This window comes from Cebus imitator, unplaced genomic scaffold (assembly GCF_001604975.1).
Source record: "Cebus imitator isolate Cc_AM_T3 unplaced genomic scaffold, Cebus_imitator-1.0 Scaffold281, whole genome shotgun sequence".
In the NCBI taxonomy this organism is placed as follows: Eukaryota; Metazoa; Chordata; class Mammalia; order Primates; family Cebidae; genus Cebus; species Cebus imitator.
Window position 1 is genome coordinate 3,762,025 of NW_016107596.1, and position 18,204 is coordinate 3,780,228.

An 18,204-nucleotide genomic window follows, 5' to 3' on the forward strand; every position below is an offset into this window, starting at 1 on the left:
GCTCCTATGACACGTGAGGCCTTACAGCACTTGGCTTCTGCCTGCTTCCCTGACCTCATCCGTCATTCTCCTCTCCCTTACTGTGCTGCAGCCATGCTGAGCAAATTTCTGCCCTTCAGGACTCACCAAGCTTATTCCTGCCCTAGGGCCTTTGCGTCTGCATGGGTAACCACCACCCAAATCAGGGGATAGAGCATTTCTGTCACCCTCAAATATCCCTTGTACTCCTTTGCAGTCAGCCCCCTATGCTCTACTCTGCTCTGTTTCTGTCACTGCAGATTAGTTCTGTGTGTTCTAGGTAGTAAGGGCTGGGGAGCTTTGGGGGCTGATGGAAATAAATGTTCCATATCCTGATTTGAGGAGTGATTACACATGGGGGTAGACATTGGTTAAAACTCATTGATTGGGGGATAGGAATGGGGAAGACTTAGTTGCAGTGAGCTTTTTCTTCATTCTTTCCCTCTAAATTTTACCCATACCAACCCTTCAGTATCAGGCCAGGGTGTAAGGGGGATGTGGAGGAGTATGGGTAGCAAAGAGGGAAGAAAAAAAGTGAGAATGGAGGAGAAAGGAAGAAAGTCCAAGAGTGGAGCTCAGGATGTATGTGCGTGAGGGCAGCTTCTAAGACTAGCATTAAAGAGGAGGATTGGTGTTTATAGGCACAGGGCAGGGGGCTGTTCCTCATGAGCCAGGTAACAAAAGGCAGGACCATATGAGTAGGTGGCTACTTGCATTTTTGAAATCAGATGCTGAGTTTAGAAAGCTAGATCTTTTTTAAAAAAAAAAAATAAGGTCCTGATCCTGGTGCAGTGGCCTGCCCACACCTTCTTGGCGCAGAAGCACAGTGGAGCTTTGATGACTAAAGAGGCCCTTGGCTTTGTCTGTCGGGTGCCCTTACCAGACAAAGGCAGCTTTTCCTTTCATTGCTCCCATTCTCCCGGGGCTGCTTTGTATTCCCAACTCAAATGATGATGATGATGATGATGATGATGACAGTCATCATCATCATCATCATCATCACCATATTTAGTTTTGGTTGGCATAACTCCTGGTCCATTTGGTCCTCCAGGTTTATTTAGCCTTCAACTATGCCTTGCTCTAAGATGGCTTTACCAGTCCCTCTTCTGAGTTTTGAGCTGATTAGCAACAAAAAACTCCTGGAAAATGCAGTTTCAGAAGTAGAGGGACAGATAAGAAAAAGCCATCTGGAAGAATCTCTGTACTCCCATGTTTCTGTGAGCTGGCCGTGGAAAGGCTCACTGTGCTTCCTTCAACAACTGGATGGTTCTTGATAGACTGCTCAGTTCTAGAGAAGTTTTTTTTGTCTGTTTTGTTTTTTAAAAAAGAAAACTTTCTATTTTAAAGCAGTTTTAGAGCTACAGAAAAGTTGGGAAGATAGTACGAAGTTTTCATATACTCTACATCTAGTTTGCCCTATTATTGACATTTTACATTAGTATGGCATATTTGTCAGCATTAATGAATACTGATTCATTATTATCAACTGAAGTTAATGAATTACTGAATGACTGGAAAAGGTGAAAGCTGAGTAAATTGAGACGAAATCTCTAGTCATTTTTATATAGCCACTATACGATAAAGATACATGTAGATTCTTAGGGCATTGAGTGAAAAGGGAGAATTTGCAACCAGGAGAATTTGCACTGACCTAACTGATAAATTGGAAATTGCCTATTGGGGGAAGGAATGAGAGAAAACAAAAAATCAGCAAGCCAAAGAGAGCTCAGAATCTTAGCGAATTCATCCTTCTGAGTGTCAACTGGTGACTCACCTTTTCCTGAGCATTTTGGTTCTTCTATTCAGTAGAACTCTCTAAGAGTAGGGTAGGGTTACAGCTGCATCAGTGGCCTTTTTATGCCATGTGAGGGCTATTTTGTATTGGGAGGGGATGAACTGGAAATCTTGAAAGCAGGTGAGAAATATGGAGCCAACAGTATATTTTGGCTAGAAAGATACAAGGCTTCTTTTCTTTTAAATGAGTTGAAGTATCATATCTAGTGCCTCAGCTTCTCTAAAGTTCAGTAGCTTTCCTTTATTTGTGGCCTTGCCTTCCATGGTTTCAGTTACTTGTGGTTAACTGTGGCCTGAAGATATTGTGTGTTCTGGGTAGTAAGAGCTGGGGAGCTTTGGAGGCTGATAGAAATAAATGTTCCATATTCTGATTTGAGTGGTGGTTATACATAGGGGTAGACATTTGTTAAAACTCCTTAATTGAGGGATAGGAGTGGGGAAGACTTAGTTGCCGTGAGCCTTTTCTTCATCCTTCCCTCTAAATTTAGAATGGAAAATTCCTGAAATAAACAATTCATAAGTTTTGAATTTCTCACTGTTCTGAGTAGCACGATGAAATCTTATGCCGTCACACTCCATCTCCACAAGGACATGAATCCTCCCTTTGTCCAGCATATCCACCCTGGATTTGGTACGCACCTACTAGCCACTTAGTAGCTGTCTTGGTTATCAGATCGAAAAAACAGAAGGCGTGTAGGATTTGGGACTATCCACAGTTTGAGGCATCCGCTGGGTCTTGGAATGTATTTCTCACAGGTAAGCGGGGACTACTGTACTCTTTTGACAGGATGGCTCAATGAAACTACAAGTTAGATGAAACCCCAAGGTCTTTTTGGTCAGCTTTACTTAGAAGCAAATTTGAGAACATGATTGACCCCAAACACACAAGTCAAAAAGCTTCCAGGTGCTCGGCAAATAGCATTCACTGTTACAAAGGATGTCACTGGCGCCTCTTGGGAGCAAAAGCACACACATGCTGGCTGTCACTATGCCATTTTATTGGTCAGAGAATTCTCAGTTCATCATCATCGCTGAGTTATAGACTTATGACCTTTTTATTGCTCTGGGGTGTGGGTAGTTTGTAAGCTCTAGGGTTTACACTCAAGGTTATGGGTGGTTTTTCAATTTCTGAAAGCCCTTCAAGGATGAATGAATAGTACACTGCCTATAGAAGAGAAGAAGCATAGCTTTTTCAGGCCAAGATGTAATCACCCATTATAGAGCAAAATGGCCACCAGGACCAGGCCATCTGACTTTCTAGAAAATGACTGAACCAGCAACTGTAAAATATATTTTAAAAATATATTTTATATTTCACATCCTGAAACCTTTGATTTCTACCTGCCCCCATCTGTCTATCCAAGGACACAGGCATTTTGTTTGGCCAGGCCTGGGGAGATAGTGGTATGCAGAAAGGTAAGGTCCCTGCCTTCATGGAAAAGAGAGACCTCAAATGGTAAACAAATACTAAGTAAAGAATGATAATTGAGCTGGGTGTGGTGGTAGTCCTGTAATCCCAGCTACTCAGGAGGCTGAGGCAGGAGAATTGTTTGAGGCAATGCAGTGGAGGCTGCAGTGAGCCAAGAGCATGTCGCTGCATTCCAGCCTGGGCAACAAAGGAAGTCTCTGTCTCTTAAAAACAAAAACAAACAAACAAAAAAAAACGGGGAATAGGGTGGGGGGTGGGGGTTATAATTGTGTTAAGTGCCATGAGTGAAAAATTTGAGATAGAGAACAATCGTATATATGTTGGGGAGAGATGGTGGGGGGACCTGCTTTAGATAGGGTGATCAGAGAGGCTTCCTAGGGGAATTACTCTTTCAGCTGAAACTAAAGGATGAGAAGGTGTCAGTCACGTGAAAAACCAGGGAAAGAGTTTCTGGGGAAGAGGGGACAGCATTTGCAAATGCTGGAAAAGATGTGGTGGGTTAAAAGAATTGAGAGAAGGGCATTGTAACTAGACCATGTTGAGTGCATAGAAGAGTGGACAGCTTGGGAACCCAGAGGAGGGGGAACAGGAAATTAAGCCTCCTTGTCCACTGTAATCTCAGGCTATTGCCTGACCACTTTCATGGGTTGCCATCTGCTCTAACAGGAAGGCTTGAGTTTACCTGAAAATTTTACCCAAACTGGTGTCTGGTAGGAATTTGCTCTTGACTCCAAGCACACAGTCAAATCAAACAGGACAAATTTCCCTGTTTTTTTTTGTTCGTTTGTTTTTTAAGATGTGATCTCGGCTCACGGCAACCTCCGCCTCTTGGGTTCAAGGGATTCTCCTGCCTCAGCCTCCTGAGTAGCTGGGATTACAGGCACCTGACACCATGCCAGGCTAATTTTTATATTTTTTTAGTAGAGATGGGGTTTCATCATGTTGGCCAGGCTGGTCTCGAATTCCTGACCTCATGATCTGCCCACCTTGGCTTCCCAAAGTGCTGGGATCACAGGTGTCAGCCACTGCACCTAGCTGAGCTTACCTATTTTACCTAACCTTTCTCCTTCCCTGCTTTGGTCTTTGCTTCCAATTCCACCGATGTAACTGCTTGTGGCTTTGCTCAGGAATTAAGGAGTTTCCTGTTGATTTGCCTCTAATTCTGTTTTCAGACCCAGGTTACCCTCTTCCTCTCCTTATTTCCCTTCCTGGTCCCATTCTGCCTCTTTTTTATTTTCTCTTTTTTCTTCCTTTTTTTTTTTTTTCTGTAGAGAAAATGCTCGATTCTTTCTTCTAAAGTTCTCTTAATGTTAATGCTGGGTGGGATTTCAGAGTTGAGAGCTGTGCTGTCCAGTATGGTGGCCACTAGCCATGTGTGGCTGATGAAGACTTGAAACATGGCTAGTCTGAATTGGGAGGTGCAATATTAACACCAGATTTTGAAGAGTTAGCACAAACATCCACACAAAATAGAAAATATCTTATTAATTTTCTATATTGATACATGTTGAAATGATAATCGTTTTAATGGGTCAAATGAAATATATCACAAAAATTAATCTCACCTGTTTCCTTTTTTTTTTTTTTTTTGAGATGGAGTCTAGCTCTGTAGTTCAGGCTGGAGTGCAGTGGCACAATCTCAGCTCACAGCAACCTCCAACTCCTGGGTTCAAGCGATTCTTGTGTTTCAGCCTCCGAAGTAACTGGGATTACAGGTGCCCGCCACCACACCCAGATAATTTTCGTATTTTCAGTAGAGATGGCATTTCACCATGTTGGCCAGGCTGGTCTCAAACTCCTGACCTCAAGTGATTCACTCACCTCAGCCTCACAAAGTGCTGGGATTACAGGTGTGAGCCACCGCACCCAGGGTCACCTGTTTCTCTTAACATTTTATAATGTAGCCACCAGAAATTGTGGCTTGTATAAATTTCTACTAGACAGTACTGGTTTCAGAGATTCTGAACTGGAAGCAGTACTTAGAATATTAGGAAATGGAAAGCATTTTTGGAGCAGTGGCTGGAATAATACTGCCAGTATTTGGTGAGTGAGATCTAGGGATGTCAGCATCTGCAATGTACTAGACAGGCAATGAAGAATTTAAACTGAGGATATGAAGGTTTAAAGAAAGGAAGTGACTCGTCCAAGCTCACGAAGTAGTTGATAAAAGAGTTAAACAGTAGGACTCAGGCCTCTTTGTTTTCAGTATAGTTTTGGTAGGAGAAGGAAAAGATATTATTTAATCTCTTCATTTTGAGTGCCACATCCCTGCCAAGGCAGCTGTCTTCTAATGTGTGGCATCCCTGAAGCCCACAAGGAGGGAATACTATAAGAAGCCAAGTACCGCCTTTACGGAGTCCCTGGGTCCGAGGCACATTCTGCTGGGGACATCTATTCTCCCTCACCTTGTGTTTGTGGAGGTTAAACCAGCTTCCCTGGGTAAGCTTCGGTTTGAAGTTAGACAGCCTAGATTGGAATCCAGACTCTACACTTAGCAGGGACTTGGGAAAGTCACTCTATTTCTCCAAGTCTGTTTGCTCATCTATTGTAACAGGTATGACACCCTGTGTTCAGTTGTGCTGTGGCACCTATTACACTGTTGTGTGATCTACTTATTGAGTCATTTGGCACTAAGCTTCTTGCAGGTAGAGCACTTGTTCATTCATTTACTCATTCTACAAATATTTATTGAGCACGTACTTTGTGCCAAACACTGCTCGAGACCTTGGTGTCATAGCAGTTTTAAGAACTGACAAGATTCCTTCTCTCACACAACACAGTATTTTCCAATGGAGGTAGACTGGCAGTGGACAAGTAAATAAATAATAAGCAATAAAAATATTAATGATAAGCTGCATGTATTGAGAATTTAAAGAGAGAAATTCTATCTATGAAGAGACAAGTGTCTCCTTTAGATAGAGGAAGCAGCCTGGGCAACATAGTAAGACCTCGTCTCTACTAGAAAGAAAATAGCTGGACATGGGGGTATGCACCTGGGGTCCCAGCTACTTGAGAGGCTAAGGCAGGAGGATTGCTTGAGCTCAGGAGATTGAGGTTGCAGTGATCTGTGAGTGCACCACTGTATTCCAGCCTGAGTGGACAAGAGTCTCAAAATAAAATAAATAGATAGATGAAGCTTGTCTCTGGACAGCTTTCAAGTTGAGACCCAAAAGACAAGGAGTAATGAGCCATGCAAAGGTTGGGGCCAAGAGAATTCCAGGCAGGAAATGCAAACGCCTACTTGAGGACCACACAGAAGCCTCTGCATTTGTAGCAGAGCACACAAAGGAGAGAGCATCCCGAGGAGATGGAGTGGCATTTGGAAGGGTCTACTCTGATCTCAAAGGGTTTATAAAGCAGAGTAAGAGGTCTGGATTTTGTCCCGTGTGCAAGGCTCTAAGCAATGGAAGGACATGATCTGATTTACAGTTTAAAGAGATTGCTTGGTTGCTGAGGCAAGAATGTATGGTGGTGGAATAGGAGACCCAGTTAAAAAGAAAGTGATCCAGGTAAGAGATGAGCCTGGGCTAAGAAGATAGTGTTAAGATGGAGAGAAGTGTACAAATTTAATTTATGAAGGAAAGACAGTTTTCAAGGGGAGTGCCTGTTGGACTTCTGGCTTAAAGAAGAGGGTGGGTGGATGTCCACCTATTGAGATATTGAAGATTTGGGTGGGAGTAGGTTTGGGGCATGGAAAGGAAGAGTGCTTTGGAGAACATTTCAGGTTTGAGATACCAAGAAGGCAATTTATGTTGAATGGATAAAGAAAATGTGGTCTACCCATATATAATGGAATATTACAAAGCCATATAAAGAAATGAATTACTAAATCATACTATATGGATAGACCCCAAAAGCTTTATGCTAAGTGAAAGAAGCCAGAGGCAGAAGACCACATCTTATATAATTCCATCTACATAAAATGTCTTGATTAGGCAAACCTGTAGAGACAGAGAGTAGATCAGGGTTGCCAGGGGCTGGAGGCAGGAACAGGGAGTGACTATTAGTGGGCACAAGGGATCTTTCTCTGGGGATGGAAATGTTTTCAAATTGAATTCTGTTGAGGGTTGCATAACTCCTAATACTCACTAAAAATCATTGAATCATACACTTCAAATGGGTGAATTTTACGATATATAAATTATACATCAATAATGCTATTATTTTATTTTATTTTATTTTATTTTATTTTATTTTATTTTATTTTATTTTTTTGAGATGGAGTTTCGCTCTTGTTGCCCAGGCTGTAGTGCAGTGGTGCTATCTCGCTCACCGCAACCTCCACCTCCCAGTTCAAGCGATTCTCCTTCCTCAGGCTCCCGAGTAGCTGGGATTACAGGTGCACACCACCACACCTGGCTAAGTTTTGTATTTTTAGTATAGATGGGGTTTCTCCATGTTGGTCAGGTTGGTCTCGAACTCCTGACCTCAGGTGATCTGCCCGCTTTGGCCTCCCAAAGTGCTGGGATTACAGGCATGAGCCACTGTTCCCAGCAGTAGTGCTATGTTTTTTTTTTTTTTTTTTTAAAGATGGCAGTGCATCTGAGTTTGGAATTCTAGGAAAGGGTAAGATCTGGACATAGAGTAAGGGGTTTTCTGTAAGCACTTGCAGTCGCTTTGAGAAGATGTGTAGAAAAAGAAAGCAGCCCTCGGTCTGTGTCCTGATGGCATTCCAACATTTCAAGGTTTGAGGTTGGGCAGAATGAGGAGGAGACATAAAGAGAAACTGAGGAAACTGCAGGGCAGAAAGAACACCTGGCAAGTGTGGAGTCATGAAAGTGGAGGAGAGAGCTTTGTAAGAAGGGAGCAGAGAACTGAGTAGAATGGTACGGAGAGGTCAGGTACAATAAGGGCAGTAAAGACAATTGGATTCAGCCTCAAGGAGATCCTTGTTGCCTTAAGTGTCGATCTTGACAAGAGCAGTCTCAGCCCAGGGATGAGGACAGAAGCCCAGCTGCAAAGGGGCGAGGAGGGAGTAGGAGGGAAGGAAGCAGTGGTGCCTCTACACAGCTCCTTCAGAGAATTTCATTGTAATGAAGAGCAGAGAAATGAGGATGTAGCTGGAAGGAGAAATGGGGTCAACAGAAGGGTTAAAAGCTAGGCCATGCATTTCGAGAATATGTTAATATGTTGTTGGAAATGGTCCAGAAGACAGACGAGTGGTGACGTGAGGGAGAGGGGAAACACCTGCAGAAACTAAGGCCCCCAGAAGGGCAGAGGGGATGGAACCAGGACATAAAGAGAAGGTCTGGAGGGTAGGCAGGAGGGTCTCACGGAGGCAGGCAGATGGAGAACCCATATTACTTGATTTTCTTTTCCAGTGAAGGAAATGAGAAGATCTTCAGCTGAGAATGAAGGTGGCGGCAGGGCAACAGGAGCACCTGCCTTATGGCTGATACCCTTCAGTGCCAGGCACACGGCATGGCCTCAGTCAGTCTTTGTTGCCATTAAGCACTGCAGGAGTTTTCGAACTTTGGGAAGCATAGAAGTGATTACCAGGAGTGGTTGTTAAAATGCAGATTTCTGGGTTTTTATTTCAGAGATTCTGATTCAGAAGACTCATGAAAGAGCCAAGAAATCTGCATCTTTAACCAGAGCCCCAGATGTTTCTGATGCAAGTGGCCAGCGGGCTATAGTTTGACAATCACTGAAAATATGTCTGTGAACAATAACGTGCATGAACACACCCCTACAAACAGGAGGCTTTTAATAAAGAATTAATAAGACGCAGTTCTTTTCAACAGACCGTACCTTAGGCATAATTAGATTTCATATTTCATAAATAATTAAGACCCATTGCATTTTGTTTTTAGAAATAGAGGAATGTTCTTTGGTTTAAAAAGAAAAGGCAATTAAACATTAATGTATACTTTTCTTTGCAGGGGAAAGAGCAGAATGCGGCACCACCAGGTGAGAGTGGGAGAGTCGTGTTTTCTTTCATCTGCTGCCCAAGGTGGGAGTGGGATGGGGCTGGGGAAGCACTGCTGGGAGCTGGAGAAGCAGGGATGGCTTCTTCATCAGTGTCCCCATGGGCTGGTATGGGTGTGCCCGGGTGAGGCACAGCTGCTGCTTCGCTTGTTTGAGCATTAGACTGAAAAAGCCATGCCCCTCCAGGCTGGCCATGGAAGGGGTGCTTTTGGGGCTGCTGTGTGGCAGTGGGGTACCCTCCCTTTGCGCTGGCCATCAGGTGAGACAGTAATGTCTACTAAGAGTGGCTGAGGGCAGCCTGTAGGGGCCAGAGGCTGTGGGGTGGTTGTTGACTTCTCTCCCCACCTGCTACACTGCGCTGAGCAGACTGTCCAGCCTTGGTGTGAGACCCAGCCTGAAGTCCCTACATGCCAAGGCCTTGGGCCAGACTTGGATTATGCGCAGCTGGGCACACGCATGTGCATAGGCGTGCACAGACTCCCCCGCCATCAACACCCTGGCTTGGACCTCATGGGCACTTGGATGGGCTGACAGAAAGTAACACACAAGCAACTTCTGCTTTCTCTCTAGCTTGTTCAACATCCCCTTTTGTGCTTTTCCCTGAGCAGACCAGAGCCAGTGAACACTTTCCACTCAGCAGCTGATAGCCCAGGGGCTGACTTTTCTCCCCTTTCAGAGAGCGTAGATCTGTAAGTGGCTCTGTCACCGGCCAGGTTGTTTGTTTAGAGCCTATTTAATTTCTGCATCCCCAGTAAGAGATGCTGCACTGCCTAGCTGGAATTCAGCCAGTGGCGCAGAGGCCTGCACTTTTCCATCCCATGGCAGTAGAGCGCTACTTTTTGCCTCACTTTCTGGGCCCAGGGACCTGAGGGCATTCTTTCCTTTCCCACAAATGCGTCCCAGTGGCCCCAAATCCTGGAAAACTATCATGTTTGGCAAAGCAAAGATGAACTTCCAACTCTCTCCCGCTCCTTGGGAAGGGAGTGGAGCAGAGGCTTGGAAAACCCTGGGGTTTTCAGTTTCCTGGGCTCGGGATGGGGAGATGGAGGGCTCAGCAGAAGTTTAGCCCATACAGCTGTTCCTCTGGGCTCTGGCAATTTGGAAACATCAGGATGATTCACACCAGGCGAGCCTTTCCAGCACATGGGGCGGCAGATGTGCAGGTCACTTTCGAAGAACCTTTTAGAAACAAACCCATTATAATTTTTTTTTCTGGCAAGAGAATGTTGCCATAGTCTTAAAACAACAGAAGTCATATTTTACACCAAATTCTGCAAATAGTGAAACAGACGGGGGATGAATTGAGCTGTCCCTCACTTCCTCGTAATTCCTAGAACTCACGCAGAGAAGATTGTTCCAGCAGAGTGCAGGAGAGGAAATCCATAATCAAACCCTTGGCCAGGTCTCAGGGTCCTCCCTCGGGGGAAAGTTGAGGGCTTGTTTTTTTTTGTCTTTAAAATAAAGCCCTCTGAAGTGTTGTCTTCCACACCCTCCTTGACCTGGGGCCTGGGAAATTCAAGCTGAGTTTATCAGACCTCCCGCTTAGACACCCATCATTCAACTGCAGCTACCCTGCATTAAATTGCAGACCTAGCCTTGTGTACTCTGGTTCCTGGCCAAGGTCAAAGGCAACTTTGTTAGTAAACTAAAAGTCTCCCCTTACCTCCAAAATCATTATTTAACTTGTGGAAATTGTTGCCAACAATGTCTCTGTCCGGTGGCTCTGTCTGTATCTTCCATGTGCTCCCACTCATGGTGGATATCATTTTTGGAAGGTTATTTGAGCAGGATCCCCTTAGCCAAGTTGTGTCGACCTTGTATAGAGGAATCGGATTTATGTATGGGCTACAGCATGTTATATTTTTCTCACACTTCAGAACCTTATCTTAGACCAAATTCATAATAACCCTGTAATTCAGGCTGGCCAGATGTGATAATACACTTAAATTTAAAACCATATTATTGTAAATGTCAAAGTAAAATGAAAATATAAGGTTTGATTATTGTGATTCAAATGAATGTCTGGCGCCCCTTATCCAGGTTAACATGCCCTTGCAGTCTGGATTAGAGATGAAATCACTTGAGATCTTGTCCAAACAGATGCAACACAGTACACAACCCATGCACAGCCTCCAAGGGCCCGACTGCCACCATTTGGGATGTTGACCTCCAGGTCTATTAGGTTATCTAGGGGAATTTTTCATCACATCCTTTTAGTTGCAGGATAATTTTGAGGCCATTATCTGTGTTGCCAATGTGTGTTAATTTTCATCTTGGTTAAAAGGCAGAAAGGGGACATTGGTTTCTGGTTTCTCTCTCTTCCTCTCTGTGGCTTTCTCTGTTCCTGTTTTCCCTGCCTCTCTTTCTTTCTTTCTTTCTTTCCTTTTTGCTCTGCATCTGAGCAGCAGAAGAGATGGAAGGCTTAGGCTGCCCCACTTTCCTTGGCCGAGCTGTCCCCCTGCTCCCCACTTTGTGCCCCACCCAGCACTTCAGTAAGTCGGTATAGATTTGATATTGTGCAAAGTTGGGATAGCTACGTTTCCTTGTCAGAGATTCCAGACAGTGCACAGAGCATCACACAAAGAAAGAAATCCTGGTGTGACTCACGCAGTCCTTTGCTTTCTGGGTTGGGCAGGAAAAGTGGGAAAACATATTCTATTTTGCCTTTATTCCTTTTTGTAAAATTTAAGAAAAAACAAAAACATTTAGGACTTTCTTTTAAGGAAATCCTCCAGTTGGACACCTTAGGTTTTTTGATATTAAATGTCCAACACCTGCTTTAAGAGTCTCCGTTCTTGCTGGCCATGAGAATTTAACAGATAATTTAATGTTACTTCTGGGTGTTCTTTGATAAAATCACTTTCGTACTCACACTAGAGCCTTGAGAGTAGGAAGAGCTGAATTTACCCCCAGCTTCAATCACATTTTATTGTGTGACCTTAGGCAAGTTTCTTCACCTCTTGTGGGCTCATTGACCTTGTATGTAAAGTGAATTGAATATTCTTTCTCAACCTCACAGGGTTGTTGTGAGGCTATCATGCAATGTGATAAGGAAATGATCTGGGAACGTTCAAAAACAAAACCAAACACTGAAAACTGGGTGACAATGTTGCTATCCTCAAGTTATTTCTAATCCCCCAGTTAAAAACTTATGGCCTTGTGTCACATTTTTGGCACTCTCTTTTACCTTTGGCATTTGAAAATTTAAGAGCAGGTCCTGTAAGAAACCCCACCCTCCACACATACATCCTCAAAAATAAGTAATTTTTGAAAGACAAATGACATGGACTTAGCTAACCAAATTGACATAGATCCAAGATGGGCTTGAAATAATCTTGCCTGTTGTTTCTTTTCAAAATTTTGATCTGTGCTATTATTTTGTTTCCATTGTTTGGGTGGCATGATATTTGGATTCACTTGGTTTTTGCCCATGCATCTACTGGAGCTAGCAGCATTTGCTCAATACTCAAACACCTAGGAGAAGTTGGTTGCTGGTCCCTGGATGGCTGGGCTTCTGAAGGAGACAGGTACAACGAGCCCAGTCAGCAGAGGCAGCGTGAATCTCATTTATCCTGATTGGCTGCATAGTCCAGAAGATTTCTTGCCCACTCACAGAAATCAGTCAAGATTTGGGGGACCAGGTCTTTGCTTGTCATATGTGGACATGATCTGTGCCTGGCTGAGTCCACACTTGTTGCTATCCAAATTTTGAACCAAGCCATTTGAAAATGAACTGCCTCTCTTAGTTAGGGGCCCTCTTCTTAACCTTAAAAAGCCCTTTGCTCCAGGAGGCTGGCACCATTGAGTCTGGCCAACTTGTGTGGTGAAATGAGCAAATAAGCCTACACAGGTATATGCATGGTGAGCAATTCTGGAAACAGGTCCAGTGTTTGTGGCTGTTTCACTGGTGAACTGTGTTGTGGTTACCCCTCCCTGTGGCCAAGAGTGGAGTATACTTTAGGAATGAAAATCCTAAAGTAAAGCAAGACACTTTCAACCTGATCCCATGGCAAAGGTTACTGGGATAGATGAGTCCTTGGCTGTAAATAAAAAAAGTGCTCTAAGGCTCCATGATGGTGACCTGGTAGGAGAAACCCTGAACTTGGAGCCAAAGAGTTTCAGGTCCCGCTGTCAGTTCTCCTTCAGAGGAGGCTTCAGTTTCTGCCTCTGTAAAATGGGGCCACAAATTCAGGGTTGAGGTGATGTTAAGAATAATAACAGATTTGAAAGTGCTTTAATTGAAAGTGTGCATGAGGCCAGGTGCAGTGGCTCACTCCTGTAAATCCCAGCACTTTGGGAGGCCGAGATGGGCGGATCTAGAGATCAGGAGTTTGAGACCAGCCTGGCCAACATAGTGAAACCCCATCTGTACTAAAGATACAAAAAATTAGCTGGGCCTGGTGTTGTGCACCTGTAATCCCAGGTACTTAGGAAGCTGAGTCAGGAGAATTGCTTGAATGCAGGAGGTGGAAGTGGCAGTGAGCCGAGATCACACCATTGCATCCCAGCCTGGGCTACAGGGTGAGATTTCGTCTCAAAAAAAAAAAAAAAAAATGTGTACTTGACTAAAGAACAGGATAGTACCATCATCCTGGGCCACCCGGGAACCCCAAAGAAGTTATAGTCTCCCTCATGGCATCAGTTTCTTCATCTCTGAAATGAGAATGGTAATTGCCTGGCTCTTAGATCAATGAAATAAAGATTAGTCAAGTGCATTTGAAATGCCAAGAGGCATTAGGAAGATCAGTGCCCTGGTACATCGGAAGTTGAGACTTGGTGATAAATTTAAGCCAAAATAATGAAAATTAACCCTCACAATCATGTTTGAAAGTCTCTTGCTTTCTCGGGCTGCAGATTACATCTCTCTCCCCTGATTCCCGCTCCATCTGGTCAGCTTTGCAGGATGACAGCTTCTGATTGGAGTTTCAATGGTTTCTTGCACATGTACTATTTTCCCCCTAAGATTTAGAATGCATTTGCATTATGTAAGAGTTGCTCCTGCTTGGCATCGTGGGTAAATTAAGATCCCCTAAAACATCCAAAGGCCTTCAGATGGAACATTGGAAACCAATGTCTTGGCAGGGGGTTAGGGGCTTCCATTTATGTTTTGTGTTCTCCTTTAGTTGTGGGTTTTAAGAGCATCTTTCCCAGTTGTATGTTTATGTTGGTTGCTTTCTTGATTTCTTTTGTTCCGTTTTCCCCTAGGCCCCCCTGTCTTCCCCCTAAACCACAGAAAATGAGGAGACCTAGGCCTCTCTCAGTGTATAGCCATAAACTCTTTAACGGCAGTATGGAAGCATTCATTAAGGTACTTGCTGGGGAGCCGTGGAGTCCGCGAATGTGCCCAATGTAATGGCAGCCTCTGTCCACCCGCCTCCCTGCCAGCAGACAGCCCTATCCTTGGCCAGGCCCTGTGGAGCTAGTTCCTCGCTGCAGCCTGCTCTTGGCTTTGGCGAGGACTTTTCACAGGAGCCGCTGTGGCCTCTAACCAGTTGCTCCTAAAGTGCCCTGTGCAGTTCTCAGCCCTGGAGTAGGGATCAGATCATGATGGAACCCAGCGAAGTCCAAGTGGGGCTGAAATACCAGTGCAGCGCGCCCAGCCAGCTACGCTTCATTGCTTCAGCAACTGCAGTCCTAACACCTGAGGGACAGTCAGAGAAACCCTATTCCCTCACTTCACACCCACATCTCCCAGGAGGAGCTGAATTGAAAGCAACACAGAGGAAATCCCTGTGGGTATCAGTGTGTTTTTAAACATGTGATTTTTTTTAGTTACATATATATATCAGCAAAGGAAACACATACAATTTTTATGAGAGAAAATCCTCCTACCTAGTTTTGCTTCCTGTTAGGTGGTTTGGGAGAAGGGAGAAGAGTTGAGGTTGTCCCTATTGAATTCTAGGTTAACCCTTTATACCTTAAACTAAAAATTAAAGTAGTTCAGCTAAGTGAGTTTCTCTTTTCTTTCCTCTTTGGTGTAAAGGTTATGAGATCAAGCCATATCAGATATAATGGCTCAAGGGAAATTAAGATGATAACGGAGAGGCAAAGAGTGGGAAGATGCTTTAGGAAGCGGAGAAGCACTCTTAACATTACTTAGAGGAAGGGGGGAGGTCCCTGCAACTGATTTGAGAGCCCACTACCTTCTAATGAAGACATTCTCTGCAGAGAAGATGATAGATACCAATCAAGAGCGAAAACAAAGGCTCTTGAGCTTTGCCAATGACTTTGGAGTTATGGAGGATGCTCGTGTTCCGGCTCTCTACTCATGGTTCTCAGACAGGGGCCAGCACAGGACTTGCAGGACAGCAAGAGACTGGATATGGGTTTGGCCTTAGGCAGGGGAGAGGGTAAGCAAGACCAGCCTGGGTCCCCGGACTGTCTCTGTCTGTGGGCTGAGTTCTGGGGAAGGGAGAGTGGGGGGAAGGGAAAATGGAAGACTAGAGCCCAAGTGGGGACTGCCCAGGCGTGAGGGATGTCAAGGGCTGCTGTAGGATGCCTAACAAGACCGAAGCATGGAGGATTCCCAAAAGGATAGGCCCATGGGTACATTAGGAAGGAAGATCAAGAGGTGACCCAGAGGGAGTGGTTTATTGGTCATGGGAGGGTGGGGCTGTGCCAAAGGAATCCTCCGTCTCCATCCTCCTTTCTGTCTCCTCTAAGACTTTCTTCTTTCACCTTTGCCCCTAAAAAATTCACAGTCCATGGCCAAGAGGGGACTAGTTACTCTCCCCTCCCTCAAGAAGCCTGTAGTGGAGCTTGGGAGATATTAAATGCAAAAGGCAGAAAGTGGAAGGTGATTCAAGATGAGCACCTAGTGAGTTATCCCCACAAAAGCAAGTTCAGGACAGGTGTGGTGGCTCACACTTGTAATCCTAGTACTTTGGGAGGCTGAGGTAGGAGGATGGCTTGAGCCTGGGAGGTCAAGGCTGCAGTGAGCTATAAGCCTGGGAGGTCAAGCTGCAGTGAGCTATAATCGTGCCACTACACTCCTGCCTGGGTGACAGAGTGAGACCCTGTCTCAAAAATAACAACAAAACAAGTTTAGAGCAAGAAGAGCTATGAACTCAAGCACAGGAGGCTTCTGGAGGGGCTTTGAAGGAAAGTTGGGAATAAAAAGAAGAAAAGGGCAGAAGGAATTATTGAAAGGAGGAACAGAAGGAATGAAGGCTCAGAGACAGGGATATCCTCAGTTTGCTTAGGTCTTTGGAAATGAGTCATCAGTCAGGATACTTAGAAGGAATCCACTCTTATCTGACAGTACTTGACAAGTAGGTGTTCTGTTGAATTAGATATTTATAGGTCCGACATATCAGATGTGACTATAAAGTAATCTGACTTTACTCCTTCTGACCAACACATCAGAACCTAGTCAACCACATGAGTGTTTGCCCCTTTGAGGCAGTCACCTTGGGAAGCCACCTTCTTACCTGAATATGTTGGCATTGCTGCAGCTGCTTTGGTCAATCTTCTTTAGAGCCTTAAGCTTGGCCTTTACCAGTGTGGCCAAGACTTTGTATTCGAATGGACACCTTGTCTTTGGAATAGAAAACTCCATTTGGAAGCTGAGCTTTGTGATGCCATTGGAGGTGCAAAATGGCAAGAGGAATTGCTACAGTGGGACTGTTTCCCTGGCCCCTAAAAGAGCCCTCAAGCAGCACCAGCCCAGAGCACTCGAGCAGTGGCAGCACTGTTAGAAAAATGCAATTAAAAAAAAAAAAAAGAAAAAAAGAATAAGTGCATCACCTCCTAAGGGGAAAAGTTGGAGGAATAATACTCATTTGACTGGGAAAAAAGGTGTGTTTGTTAAATACTATTTAATTAATTAATTAATTCATTCATTCATCTATTGAGGCAGAATCTTGCTCTATCACCCAGGCTCCAGTGCAGTGGTACAGTCACGACTCACTGTAGCTTTGATCTTCTGTGCTCAAGTGATCCTCCTACCTCAGCCTCCTGAGTGGCTGGGGCTATAGCATGGCTATACACCATGCCTGGCTAATTAAAAAAAATTTTTTTTGTAGAGACAGGGTCTTACTATGTTGACCAGGCTGATCTTGAACTCCTGGGCCCAAGGGATCCTTTTGCCTTGGCCTCCCAAAGTGCCAGGATTACAGGCATGCACCACTGCACCTGGCCTTACTATTGCATTGCTTTATAGTCACACTGTCCTCATCAGATACTATCAGTGCAGTTCCACAAACTCATACTGTGCACCTACTATCAGCTAGGTGGTCAATGTTTTACAGCACAGTTTTACTTTGAAATATTATTAACTTTCAGAGAATGCAAAGGCAGCGTAATGTATTCAATCCTTCAACTATCGAGAAAGAATTTAATTTTCTATTATAATTCGCATGCCTTCTGAAAGAACATTGAACTGAGTCCCCAGCTTTGAAAAACCACACCTGTGAAAAATTTTTCAATAAAATAACACCTCTGGGCTCTACAATTATGATGGTTTAGAGGGACAAGGAAGCATCCTCAGGTTAATAATAATAAGTAAATGTTGCTAGGGTTTGATTTATACATTTCTAGGACCCTACCTGAATAAACAAATCCCTTTCAAAATCCTTGATGTTTTTTCCTCCTCTCAGACAAAACGAGGCCTCATTTTTGAAGCCCAAGAGATTCACCTCTGGGACAAGGGGAGAATCCTCATCCTGTTTCTGTAAAATAAGCATGATAATTACCTACTTCATGAGTTTGTGAGGAGCATTAAATGAGCCCATATATGTTATGTTTCTAGAGCACTGGATGGCACATAGTAAGCACTATGTATTACCTATGGTGATTAGCATTAATTTTAGCATATTGCTCCTAGAGCCTGTTAGACCAGGCTGTTTGCTCAGTTCTGGGATTCTGGTAGGTTTAGTCAGCATGTCAGGTAGCAGACAATTCCAGTTGTTGAGATGCTGAGACTGTACAGATGATGCTAGCTAGAAGGCACACATCTTCTAGGAGCCTGGATGGAATAAGTGCTCACCCTAGAGATGGACCTGCTGCACAGATGGAAAAAAACAGACAGCACTCCT

At 44.2% G+C, this 18,204-nt stretch overlaps 1 protein-coding gene across 2 annotated transcripts in view; it reads left to right on the forward strand.

Moving 5' to 3' along the window:
- Positions 1–18,204, forward strand: part of SRGAP3 (SLIT-ROBO Rho GTPase activating protein 3) — a 261,902-nt gene that overhangs the window by 198,552 nt on the left and 45,146 nt on the right. The window contains exons 11-12 of one of the 2 annotated variants that reach the window (XM_017501593.2): positions 9,124–9,151; positions 14,375–14,477. In XM_017501593.2, coding sequence (XP_017357082.1) covers positions 9,124–9,151; positions 14,375–14,477 — 131 coding nt within the window. The remainder of the gene's footprint in view (positions 1–9,123; positions 9,152–14,374; positions 14,478–18,204) is intronic. The other variant, XM_017501594.2, reaches the window with a different exon arrangement.